Raw genomic sequence first — 13,205 nt, 5'->3', positions numbered from 1 at the left:
GAAATGCCCAGGACATTGCAACGCCCTCCCTTCTCCCAGTGATTTGGCCAAAAATTGCTCATGTCTGAACTTTTCTTTCAGACCCCGGTAGGTGCCAGATACCACTGGTCCCTGAGGCAGGCAGGGGCACCTCCCGGACACCCAGACCTATGTACAAAGAGAATTTAGCACCTCTCTGTAGTCCTCATGGGCAGGGTGATGGCAGGAGCAGAGCCCTGGGTGCACGGTACTCAGTTCTTGTTCTTGGCTTGTTTGGAAGGGGGCACAAGGAAGACTTTACCAGCTGTGTAGAATAATTTTAAATCAGTCAAGAAGAGTTCGCCTTAGAGTGATTTGACAGTATAATAAATAAATACATTTTTTAATTACAAAGTGATATTCTCCTAACTCAGATCCAGGAGATGGTCCACTCGGATGCCACATCCTATGAGTCCAACCGTCAAGTGCCCCTGATCAATCGCCCCGGGATGTTAGCCGGCCCCATGAGCGCTCTCAGCCAGTCACAGCTGATTTCTCAGATGGGGATGCGGAGCAGTGTTACCCACGGTTCCCCATCGCCCCCGGGAAGTAAGTCTGCTACACCATCTCCCTCCAGTTCTACTCAGGAAGAGGAGACAGAGTCACATTATAAGGTACGTGCAGTCACGCCTGTTTTAACAGACAGTGAGAAAATGGCAGGGGATGTTTTTCAGTGAGGGCTAAATTGCGCTAAATAAGAGCATAGACTTTTGGTCTTTTTTTTAAAATATGTATATATAGGGGGAGACTTTCCGAAAGATGGGGAGATTGTTTCCACCCTAGGGTGAGGTACAGCAAGGCAGGCTAGCCCACGTGCTCGCGTTGTGCATGCAGGAAGTTTGGCAATGAGAGTTGGGCTTTTCTCTCCACAATTTACCAGGTCCATCAAGCTGCAGAGCTTCCTCCGATGAGGGTTTTGATGAGCAAAGCAGGTTCAGGGCTAAAGTTCTGCAAATGCTTGGGTGCAAAATTAGATTTCTGGTGGCAGGTAGAGGAGACTAAAACAGGGAAGGAAAATAACGCAGGGTGGGATTTAACTGAGCTCACCGGACATGGCTTGCTAAGGAAAAAATCCAGAAATTAAAAGAGGAAGAGTCTTCTGCCTTTTAGTTCGCCCAGACAGTGTTTTGGTAGTCAGCAATGTCTTAGTGGCACAGAGTCTGCCTCTACAGCCAACACTGCTGCTGAGCATGGCATCAAGGAACCCAAGGATTTCCTAGGGTTTTGGGGACATCGTGGTTGTTGCCTGTCTTTCTCAAAATGCACCAGCAAAGCAAACAACACATGCTGTGGGTGTTCCATGAGTCTTCCATCTGTTATTTACTGAGGGCAAATTGCAGCAATCGCAGGGTTGCTGCCTCAACACCGCATGGGTCTCCGTGCCTGCAGGTCAATCACTGGGCTCTCTGGGGGACTTTGATTAAAGCCTTTCATGGAGAACCTTCTCCTGGAAGGTGCTGATCCAAGGATGACACCAGCAGCACTGGTATTGTACCCTTGTCCTGCAAACATAGACGATTGTGACAGGATTGGAATGTATAACCAGAGCAGCAAACAGTGCAGAGACTGGAAAACCAGGAAAACGCTAGGACTGAGCAGAAACCTTTCCCTTTCCGTGGAAATCCAGGCAAATGTATTCCCATCAGTCCTGTAGTTTTTCATCCGTTGGCAGCTTTCACTTCAGACCGGGACATTTCAAAGCAGAGCGCACACGTGGATGCGAAAAAAGCTTCAGTGGAATAAAACTGTAAAAAGAAGGGATACACATGGTTGAAAATAGGTGGAGTTTCTCAAACTCTGCGATCCCACGTTCGGGGGACGCTGTGGGACGGGTTGTGCCGCTGGACCCCACAGTCTGCCATCTTCCAGAGCCCATGTCACACAGCTCCAGGTAATTACCTGGGAGCTGAAATCTTTCATGTCAGCTGAAAATGAGTTTCAGCTTCTTTACACACCAGGTTCTCTCTCTCTGCCTCTTTCAGCATCACCCAGCTTTCCTCCCAGCCGGCCAGGGCCACAGGAGTCGCTGGGGAGGACACGGCTTTGGGGTTGGATCTTCTGTTCTCGTTGAGCCAGTGATGCCTGTGGGCGTGGGAAGAATTTAGAAATGTCCAAATTATGACAACTTGCGGAGATTTGAATTTTTCCTAATCCTAAAGGCATGCCCCCTCATTTTTCTGCCCTGTAAACTATCCAGCAAGCCAGGTGGAACAGGAGTGATGCATCTGATGGAGGAAGGAGACCGTAAGTGTAAAGAAAGCAGCAGAACAGCATTGCGGCCTGCAGGTTTCTGTTTGCTTTCTCTGTCTACACAGCTGCTGTATTCAGCCATGGGTGATTATTCCTATGGCCATTAAGGGCCTTTCTGCAACACGTCATCAAAGCAACATCTAGCAAGCAGAAATTAATCTTGTGACCCAGAAGGTCACACGTTAAAGAAATGGGTCTGATGCCAGCGGGTAGTTCAGGTCCAGCAGGTCCCCTGAGCCTGCAGAGGAAAACCTTATGATTTTAGGAGGTCTCCTGGCCTCACTGATGCATTTACCTTCATTGCTTTGAGGGGGTGTACACATGCATGGGAGGGAGAGGTCGTTACAGCCCAGATTCCAGTTGGATTAGCAATCTCTCTCCATAGTTATTAAAATCATGGTGTCCATGAGGTTCCTGCTCTTCACGGGTTCAACATCTAAGAAGGCACCAAGCCACCAGTTTATGGGATCACATCTGTCACCAGTGAATTGCCCCAGTCCACATCTGGTGTTAAACATACCTTCTGCTGCCTCTCCAGAGCAGGTCCATGCAGGGTGGCCATGCACTTCATCCCACTGCACAAGCCTTCACCGTCGCTTTGACGGTGGCTCACGCCTTGGGGGATGCAGTTGCTCTGGGGCAGCGAGGCGCTGGCTCGCCAGGGCTTGCCTTTAGCCATGAACAGGGCTTAGGTTGTTCAAGCATCTTCTGCAGTCCAGGGCTGGGCTGTTGTCTCATCCCGTGCTGCGTCACACCTCGTAAACCCCAGGAAAACCAGGCAAAGTCCTGATCGGCTCTGCTCCCTCCTGGGAACTGACGGCTCCAGGCAGCCTTGCGGGCAGAGTCTGTTTTCCATAAATACCATTTGTTCTTTGGTGCTGCCTAAGCAGGACCGACTCTAAAACCGTCGTCATGGCTGTGGTTGCATTGCGCCTGTTCCCGGCTCCTTCGCTTGGTCAACAGCTGTGAGGAGAGCAGCCCCCCCCCCCCCAGCACTTAAGTGAATCAAACAGGATTACAGTTAGTTAAAATACCATCTCACTTGCTAATGGGCTGAAGCCCTGTCATGCATTTTTTTTCTCCTAATAAGCTGGCCTTTCACCTCCAGGCCTCCCGTTCAAGCCCAATTGGGCAATTTTAAATTAAATGCAATTTTTTTTGGTCTCTCTGCTCATTCACTAATGGTCACTGTCTGTTTGACAAATGTCACTGCACTGATACTGAACTTAATGACCAGTCAAGAGCTGCTGAGCGGAGAACAGGAGCGCTGCTGCCCTTTCCTCGCCGAGCCTGGCCTGTGCCAGCTGAAGTGAAGCCTCTTAAATCCCGGCGCTTCCAAGCACGCAATCAAATCAGCAAATCCATCAGGAGAAAAGGCCTTTTGCTCCCAGCGCTCACCGGGAGGCACAGTTTTCGCAACGGCTTGGTGTTTAGACCTCTGTCAATTGATTTTTTTTTTTAATTTTTTTTAGACCTCTAAGTGACAGACTGGGCAACTTTCTAAGTAATGTAATTAGCCCGTGCACTGGGTAGAGCAGGGACTGCCCAAGTCAGGTAGTGCCTGAGCACTTGGTGCTTGAGCGCAGTGGGTCTGCAGGCAGAGGTGCTGGCACCCTGTTTGCCCTCGAGGAGGCAGAGATCCGGACTGCAGCAGCCAACTGGCAGCGAACGGTTTTATTCTCTGCCGTGTTTAACTTCTGGTGTATTTAGTTTTTCCTCCACTATAAAATACGGATAATGGTGCTTCCCTGTAGTGCGAGCTTTCAGTGACCACAGTCAATGCATTGAGAGCTTTGATGTATGTCCAAGTGCTTTCCAGGGGTCTTTTCCTTTGCACACCACCACACAGAGGCTTCTGCAGTCCCGTATATTCAACATGCTGCCCAGGGCATCCCGGCAGAGGCTCAACCGTAGGATCTTCTTTCTGTGCTACCTTCGCTGGAAGCATCCCTGTTTCCAGCCTTGCTGTTTTACTTCCCACGGTGGCCGTGTCTCATGCTGAGCAGCCACAAAGTCCAACGACTGGTGCCTGTGTCCTGCTCCTCTTGGTTCAACCACCCACAGGGCACCGAGCGTGGATACAGCCAGACCTAGTCATCTGGCTGCACCCAGACCGGTTGTAAAGACTGAGCAGTGCATGCAAAGTGTTTAATACGTAAGATTAAAATAGTTTAATTCCTGGATATTTTTCCCGGATAGGGGTACATACCTGTTAGCAGGGTGAAACGAATTTCGGATGGCCCCAGCGCGATGGCTAACGCGATGCTGGTGCTGCTTGGTCAGTGCTCGCGACCCTCCTGCCTCGGGAGTAGGGAGGCTGAGCCGCCAGCACACGCATGGGCAAGGAAAGTCAGAAGCAGCTTGCAAAGGGGGATTATTGGGCTGGGAATCAGAAACCATGTGGAAGCCGAGTTTGGAAAAATTCATGGACTGCTAAAGGGATCTGGCTGGGAAGCAAGGCAGGGAGAGGTCCCAGAAGAGGATCAAGGAGTGAGTGAGCTTGTGATGCCGGGGAGGAGGAGGGGGAAGGGGGGTGACCGAGGATGAGTGTCTGCAAAGCCCCAGCTTTGGAGCAGGGACCACTGGAGCAGCAAGGGGCGAACCCAAGCTGTGAACTGGGCTGTGAGGAGGCACCCAAGCCAGGCTCAGGCACCCACCAGCAGTTTGTGTAATGGTTCTAGAGGCTCCTGGGGACCAAAGAGACCCCCAGGGCTGCTGCCCTCCCCACCACGCTGGGAGCCCTCCTCTGCCCATGCCCTCTCTCATCCCCTTTGCTAACAAGCTGTAGCAGTGACTCGTATCGGACTACTCCCAGCTGACCGCTAAGGTTCATCTCTTGGTTTTGCAGGTTACTGGAGAGAAAAGACCATCAACAGACCTGGGCAAAAAGCCCAAAAGCCAAAAGAAGAAGAAAAAGAAGGATCCCAATGAGCCCCAGAAGCCCGTGTCAGCCTACGCCCTGTTTTTCAGAGACACGCAAGCAGCCATCAAAGGGCAAAACCCCAATGCTACTTTCGGAGACGTATCGAAAATTGTTGCGTCGATGTGGGACAGTTTGGGAGAAGAACAAAAACAAGTGAGTTACTGGTATCTTTTTTTTTTTTCTTTCAACTGTTGAAATGTGTTTTTCCATGGTACAGAGCATCAGAGTCTCCCCCAGCACATTAGGAGCATGGCCAGGGGCTTAAACAGGCTGAAGTGTATGCACAGAAACGGAGGCTATTTTCAGAAGTGATGCTGAAGTGCCCACTGCCACTCGAAGCGATGCTTGAGCGGTTTGCGTGCCGCGCTCCCAGCCCCGAGCTGGTGCGGCGGTGACGTGACCTGGCCCTTGGACACCTCCTTGGGGTGCCCTGCACACAGGGCTTTGCCACCCGCACGCCCCGAGGACGGAGGGTCTGACCCATGTCGCAGGACGGGCAGGGATGGGGCTGCAGAAGGATGCGCTAAGTTTGCTTTGCCTCTGTCCCTTTTTTAGAAAAATCTCTGATGTTACATGGGGAAGAATAAATTTTTATGACAACTAATTATTCTTGATAAGATCACACTTTGCAAAAACATCAGTGGTCTTTCCCTGACATGGGGTTTTTACACCCTTAGATGGGAGATGGGTTTGTATTTGCTTATTTACTTACAAGGAGTGATGGCAAACCGGCTAAAAACTATTAACTCTCTACATTGCTGGCCTCAAATCTAACATTAAGGCTTTAAAAGCTTAGGAAGGAGATGTCTGAAGTGGCCTCACAGAGGAAACCTTCCTGCCCCAAAGCTGTCAACCACTTTCAGTCTGCTTCACATGGGGACTTCTGGGTCCTGCTTTAACTGTTTTGCGGATGCTGAGTCAGTTACAAAAGCCTGTAATTGCTTGTTGCCTATTGAGAAGACCCCAGGGAACACTTTCCATAGCAAGTATGTCTTTTTATCAGGCAGAGTGAGATCTGACACCGTGTGTGATGCGTCTCTGAACCCAAACATGCTCAGACTGACAGTCCCCCATGAGCGGTGAGCCCTTCTCCTAGAGCCTGGCTGCCAGCGTCAGGCTGGCTCCGTCTCTCGCTGGGTGTCCACAGCCGGCATTGGAAGCAGCTACATTTGGGGAGGGAGCAGCAGGGAGGAAAAAAGTCATTTAAATGGAAGTCACGCTAGGATATAGCCTTGCTTTCCACCCCACACCAAGTCAGGAATAAGAGCAAGGCATCTTCTGGGGTGAAAGCCCTTTTTTGCTGATCCATCTGGAGTCTCCATACTGTGCAAAGTGTTGCTTTGATATTTTCATGATCCTCCCTTTTCTCCTCTTTGGATGGATCGCTGGGGGATCATGCAGGAATTCCTTGTGCTGAAGAAGGGAGGAAGATCCCCTCCTTGTGCAGCAGGTTGACCCCAGCCCTGCTGCCTGGGAAGCTGCAGGGCAGGGGCTGGGTTTGGGCCATTGGTGCAAGGTGTGGGAGGTTCAGGAGCGTGGAAAAGCTTTTATGTCACCTCTTTCTCCTGCTTTCATCCCTCCCAACATCTCGATCTGCCTCTCCCTTACTCCATCTGGTTACAAATATCTCTGTAGATTGGGCACTGAGCTCGGCTGCAAATGTGGTTTCTATAATGGAAGTGCCGGTGCGACCCTGACTCAGCGCAGTGCAAATGCTCAGCTCTTAATTAACAGCAGGGATTAAACCAGTCCGTTTATCTTCCCTGCTAACTCTCCCTTCTTCTCTTCTATGAGATAGTAGCAGCCCTGCCGTCTCTTTACACACGCTTTCTAAGTGGCTCCATTTCTCCCTCTGTAATTGATTTAATTAAGTCATTTGTTCCTTATCTGAATGCTTAAATATTAACTTCCTGGCTTTGTCTCCAGCTGTATACTTTTCTCCCAGGACAGCTACCTCCCTGCCCGGGACTCCGGCTGGAGGGACGCTATTTCTCTTTGGCTCTGGGACCGTATTACTGGTTTGTGCGATGTGGCACGTTCACTCTTGAAGTGTTTGGCTGGAAGTGAGTTTATTTAGTCCCTGTTTGCTTTCCTCTGCCAGCATCCCCAGTCAAGTTTGTTTAGATTCATAAGGCAATGCAATGGAAAGGAAAAAAGGAAAAGAAACAAAAAAAAAGCATTAAGAAAATGCCTTCAATATGTGAAAACAAGTGCCTCAGCTGTCCTGCAGATCCCTTCTCCCGAGGACTGCAGGACATGATGCACGCCTTCACGATGAAGGCAAGCAGCCCATGCCAAGCGCTCTCTTGGCACGTCTTGGGAGGGAATGGTGACCGAGCAGGACAGCTACGCATCACTGGCCAAAATCCTTCTGGGACCTGGCAGTCCAGACTGCCACGTGGCTGCACCGGACTGTGGTTCAGCTCATCGCCAGGCAGCAGCATCGTGCTCTGGGGAGGGGTGGAAAGGTGGAAAAGGGAAGTATTTCACCTGGTGCGCTGCTCCTAGCTCAATTGACAACAGTGGTTTTGAACGTCTTCGTATCCTCACTGCAGAAAGCAGTGCAGAAGACGACCCGGGGAAAAGCCAACACGGCGATGGCAAAGTACGCCAGCAGGAGCCAAATCTGGACGTTCTTATGACCAAAATTTTTATGACCGAGGTTTTAGTTAAAGAAATATTCCCCTCTTCCTGGCATAAGAAAAGAGGGTGGATTTGAGGCTGTAGGGTCTGATTTGGGGCTGGGCTGTGGTCCCAGACTTGGATCTCTCGCAGCCCCCGAGATGTTCACGGTGGGGCTGGGGCATCATGTCTCCAGAGGGCCGATGTGCAGACCCCAGCCCCACCATGCAGTTGTTAAGCAGTCATTTACATCACTGTAGTTTCTGCTTCAGATGAGGTTTACAAACCTTATTTTCCACCTTCCAGTGGGCACAGTGTTTCCCCAGCCCTGGGTGTGTTTTGGTTCCTGCCTTGTGGGAGAACAGCAGGCAGAACAGGCAGGGAGTAACTGGGGGGGGGTTCAAAGCAAGCTGGCTGATAAACCCAACCTCAGCCAGGGCATTTTGGACTTGTGATCCCCCACCACGTGTCAGCAGCTGCCGGTATGTGCCCCGCTGTGCCTGCAGACGTGTCCATCCATCCCTCCTAGCTCCGTCGTGCACAGAGGAGTTACATAGAGCGTGGGGTGGCCACTGTGCCAGTGCCAAAGGGATGAGGAAAGCCCGGTGCTGGTGACTTGTAGCCATGCTGCCGGTGCAACACAGCCAGTGCCTCGGGCTAGGAAGGGTGGTCCTGTGCCAGCCCCCAGGCAGGCAGAGCCTCAGCCCCACTCCAGCGTCGCTCACCCCACAGATGCTATGTGGGGCATTTCTGCGGGCAGAAACAAGATGCCACCTCTTTGCCAGGTAGCTCAGGCCGGCACGCGGAGGGTTAATCCTCTGCCATTTGTGCTGCTAATGATTATATGCACTGTAATATCAAAGCTGTAGCTATTTATTTGCCATTGAGCAGGTGCTGCTGCTCCCACAAAGCAAATTTGCTTTCTCCTCCTGATGAAACAAGCAAAATAAAGGTTGCTCACGTCCCATTTCAAATATGGTTTTTTCCCTGTGCACTAGCTGAAAGACAAACACCGAGCGGGAACCAGAATGCATATTACGCAAGAAACCATATAATCTAGGAGCATCTTTGATTTGGCTGCTGCTGTCACAGACATGTATTTCACAGAGGCGCTTCCCCCCGCCCCCCCCTTCCTTTTGTTCTTACTGGTTTATCATTTGTGCCTTTGTCATTTTGTTCCTTCTTCTTCTTCTCTTCTCAGCCTCTTCACAATGAATCTTCATTTTCCCTCTGACACACTTGTATCTAAATTTCCTTATTTCCTGCCTTTTTTTATTTATATCTGTTGCCTGGTGATTTGATCATGCTGTGGAATACAGGATTAGCAATCTCCGTGTCCTTGGGTACTGCTCAAGGACACCTGTTCAGCAAAGCGCCGTTTTCTTCCCCATTTTAACCCCTTCCAGTGTGGCTGTGCGTGTGTAACAGTAATAAATAACAATACCTTTAAATATCTCCAGCGCTGCTTTAGCAGGACGTTGTAATCTTCATTCTTCAACAGCTGGCGTGCCCCTTTCTAAGAAGCTTACATGGGAATCTGAAGAATGTGACTCGGGGGGGGTGAAAAATATTAATACATACTCTTTGAACTTTGCAAATAGTTCAGCAGCTGTTCCTGTAGAGATAGCTTAGACTTTGGTGGAGAGTGAAATGCTAATTCAGCCATTATCATCAAATGGGGTACCTGTCGTAGTAATCCGCCTGCAGCACCAGGTCCCTGCTCGAGGCTTGCAGAATCCCATGCCTCAGTGTTATTTTTTTTCATTAGCAGATATAGACCAGCGTTCACAGCGTTATCCAGCGAGGTTTAAAAGGGTTGCCTGATTTGACAGAAATTAGAAGAATTAGAGCACTAGATTGGAGCAAACTCTGCTAATTCCCTAGGAAGGATTTTTCCCCGGCACGGACGTAGTGCTCACAGCCTGGTCCCAGCTCGTGCCACCCGGCAGGGCTGCAGCCCCCTCCCCTCCTTCCACGGGGCCACCAACCCTGCCGTGGGCCATCTCTGCTCAAGAGCGGGTGACACCCAGCCCTGGGTGGCTGTCCTCCGTCAGGGCGATTTCATTTGGGTGATAAGCCTGGAAACTCTCCGGAGCATATTGAGAAGTCACCGGTGGGATTTGCTCTTCTCTGCCACGTTCTCTTATTCCCTCTCCGAGCACCTTCCCGTTGCCTACTGTATTTTGGGGGAAAAGGACGTTGGTTTGGAGCCTGGTGATGATGGAGCACGGGGGACACTGCCAAGCTGACAGTTGCAGACGTCTCTGGAACCTGCTTCTCCTCGTTTGGAAATCCAGCAACAAATTCAAAGCATTGGGTCAGTGTTTCCCTAGACCCTGGAAACTCAGAGCAGAGGCATCAAGAAGTTCCTGAGCAATCTGCTGAGTGAACCTCAGGCTAAACCAGGGCTTTCCATCCTAAGCGAGCAGAAGCAAAGTCGGGCAAAATCAGCATTTCCAGTTGAGTTTATGAGTCTGGGGACTCATTGGGGACACAAAGGTACCAGAGATGAGTTCTTGCTCACGCTAGCCCTGCTTCACCAGGACCAGTTCAGTAATGCTAAGTGACTCCGTGGCCAAATGCATGTGTGATTTTCCCATACAAATGCACAGCCTGGAGAATAACACAGCGTTCACACTCCAGGGATAAATTACCCAGCAGAAAAATTACTCGCTCAGCAGAACATAATAGATCACCCATCTAATCAGATCCATCTGCTCATTGAACCCGATACATCACCTGGTGACAGGACACTGCATATATCTGTGGTGGGACAGAGGCGTTTCGGGCCAGCAGTGAAGCTGTATCATGGCAGAGCCATCACAGGGGAGAGATCCCATGGGAACCGCATGCAGCACGTGCTGCCTGGCAGCGTGGCCATCAAACTGCCCACTTCCAGCATTGTACAGAGCTGTCAGCGGCGGAGCCACCACTGGTTGCAGTTTCCTGCTGCTGCCCCAAAGCCCTGGCAGTGAGGGGCTGGAAGGGTCCAACCAGTTGTCCTGGCCTGGAAGGAGGTTTCAGCATCTTCTGAGTGTCAAGGAAAGCCATATACTAGACAAGGATGAAAGCACCGATCCTAAACAAGGTTTCAAGAGAGGTCTGGTGGAGACCAGGAAGATAGGGAAGATGTGAAGGATCAGAACTGCTCTTAAAAGCAGCTCCGAGAGTGTGACTTCTCTTCTTGGAGAGCAAGATCAGAAGTGTGGAAGATGAATGTTGTGTGCTTTTCATTGGAGGTTAGGGGTTGGGTTTGTCACCCTCCTCCTCTGTTTCATTTGGAGTCTTCTGTGGGTTGTCCTGGGAACACACTTGTGCCCTCACATGGAGCGAGAGATGACTTACACTCGGGTGGCACCATGACGTCAAGGCAGAGGAAAGCAGGAATCTTTCAGGATGCTTTAATCAATGGTAATTGCTACTTGATTATGGGTTTATCCGTTCATTCTCCAAAGGACTGTTTCACAACAGTATCTCCACCAGAGTAATGGAGGAGCTCTCCTGAAACCGTGCAAATAGTTCCCATAGCCAGAGCCTTTTATGTAGGTGTCCTTAGGGATGTCAGATGCTCAACAGCTCCTGTGCCATAGCTGGGAGAGCGTGGGGCAATTGGAGCACTGCTTAACCAGCAACCTCATGATGGGCATCATTGACAGGTGCCTCCCATGTCCAAGCTTGTTGACCTCAGGATTTAGCAATCCAGACTGTAGTATTAGTCTGAAGGAGATGTGCTGAGATTTACACAGGAAACATAGCTTGGGTTAGTTGGTTTTAATGGGAGGAGGGACAGAATAAGTCTTCCCCAAGAAGGGAGCAGAAAAGATACAGAGGAGGGTGTGAGGAGGTGAGGAAGAGCTGGGAAGGAGTAAGGATGACGTGGCCGTGTTTGCTATATGCATTTCCGATGGCTGTGTGGAGGCCATATGCAAAGAGAAGGGTGGTGTGGCAGACACCGCCATGCAGGGAGGAAGTACTTTCGAGTCATCTTATGAATAAGCCATAAGTTACGATGATACCAAGAGATATCTTGCAGGAAAGTGTATAATAGTTACAAGAAAAACCCTCCAGATTTACAAGCAGAATAAAATCCAAATTTATACATTGGGGGGAAAAAAAACCAGTCATGGAATCATAGAAAGGAGGGCAAGGAGCGACTTAAGAGGTCAGCCAGACCATACTGCTGCCTGAAGTCAGGATCATCTCTACTTAAGCCATTCTTGATGGATGTGTGCCTAATATGTTCTTTAAACCCTCAGTGGTGGAGATTACACATCTCCCCAGGCAGTCTCTTCCCATGCTTAATTATCCTTACTGTTAGGAACGCTTTCCTCTTGCGTAGCCAACATTTCCCTTGTTACAATTTAAGCCTATTGCCTCTTTTCCTATCTGCAGTAGATGCAGAGGATCGTCGTTCAGTGCCTCCTTTGCTGCATTGCATTTGGAGGCTGTGGCTCCTCTTGGTCTTCTCTCCTAGCTAAATAAACTGAGTCCTTCAGCTCTCCTCCTGGAGACCTTTTGCTGCACTTTTCATCTCTTCTCTCCTGATGGTCTCTCTCTTTTTTGAAGCAAAATGCCCCAGACTCCATCTAGGATTACAGCAGAGACCTTTTCACTTGGGATCAGTGGACCCCTTGATTTTTTGGGGAGAGTTTGAGTTCTTTTCGTCATTCCCCGGGCTTGGGAAGCAGCATTTCAGCGAAAGCAGGCGGGCTGGGATGCAGAGGTTACCGATAACAGCTCCGGCTGTCATTCAGTGTCTGCACGACACGGAGCCGTTCGTGGGCGTCAGCGGGGTTTGGAATAATTGTCTTCTCTAATTAACTGGTTATCAAACAAGAACATTTCATTATGGTACAATTACTAGCTGCTTTGCTGAGACACAGAGGTGTCAGGATTACGATCCCAACATATGCTTCTTACAGCTCTGATTTTTTGTTTTCATAATCACTAACCATTTTTGCTCCCCCCCCCAACCCACCCACTCACTTAATGACTAATGAATCCTCCTGCTAACAAGTAAGGAAAATAAATCAGCGGGCACGGCAGGTTAGAAAGAAAAACATGCAAAACATTTTGAGGATCCTTAAATCTGATAAATTACTTTGAAATTAAAATCCCTGGGAGAAAATGGGATTTAATTAGAAAGTAACATGGTTTTGTCAATGTTTAAATTAAAATTGTAAAGGTTATAAGTACTGCACTAGAGCTGCCTTTACACAGAGGATTCATGAGAAGTTTTGTTCGGATCCGCTCTTCCCACGTCAGCGCGGCATTTCCCCAGCGGCAGGCTGCGGTTTCGCTGCTCAGTGTCCTCGACGGAGCACTGTGTGGGTGCAGAAAGCCCCCCGCGTGCAGGGCAGGACTGCAGAAGTCCCGGCAGGAGACCCTTAGG

At 49.9% G+C, this 13,205-nt stretch overlaps 1 protein-coding gene across 2 annotated transcripts in view; it reads left to right on the top strand.

The window, feature by feature from the left end:
- The window catches only part of TOX2 (TOX high mobility group box family member 2), a 156,016-nt gene that overhangs the window by 130,144 nt on the left and 12,667 nt on the right, over positions 1 to 13,205 (top strand). The window contains exons 4-5 of one of the 2 annotated variants that reach the window (XM_050907511.1): positions 393 to 632; positions 5,117 to 5,344. In XM_050907511.1, coding sequence (XP_050763468.1) covers positions 393 to 632; positions 5,117 to 5,344 — 468 coding nt within the window. The remainder of the gene's footprint in view (positions 1 to 392; positions 633 to 5,116; positions 5,345 to 13,205) is intronic. The other variant, XM_050907512.1, reaches the window with a different exon arrangement.

The sequence above is a fragment of the Gymnogyps californianus genome, chromosome 17 (genome assembly GCF_018139145.2).
Source record: "Gymnogyps californianus isolate 813 chromosome 17, ASM1813914v2, whole genome shotgun sequence".
NCBI lineage: Eukaryota > Metazoa > Chordata > Aves > Accipitriformes > Cathartidae > Gymnogyps > Gymnogyps californianus.
This window is presented reverse-complemented; position numbering and strand designations above follow the sequence as displayed.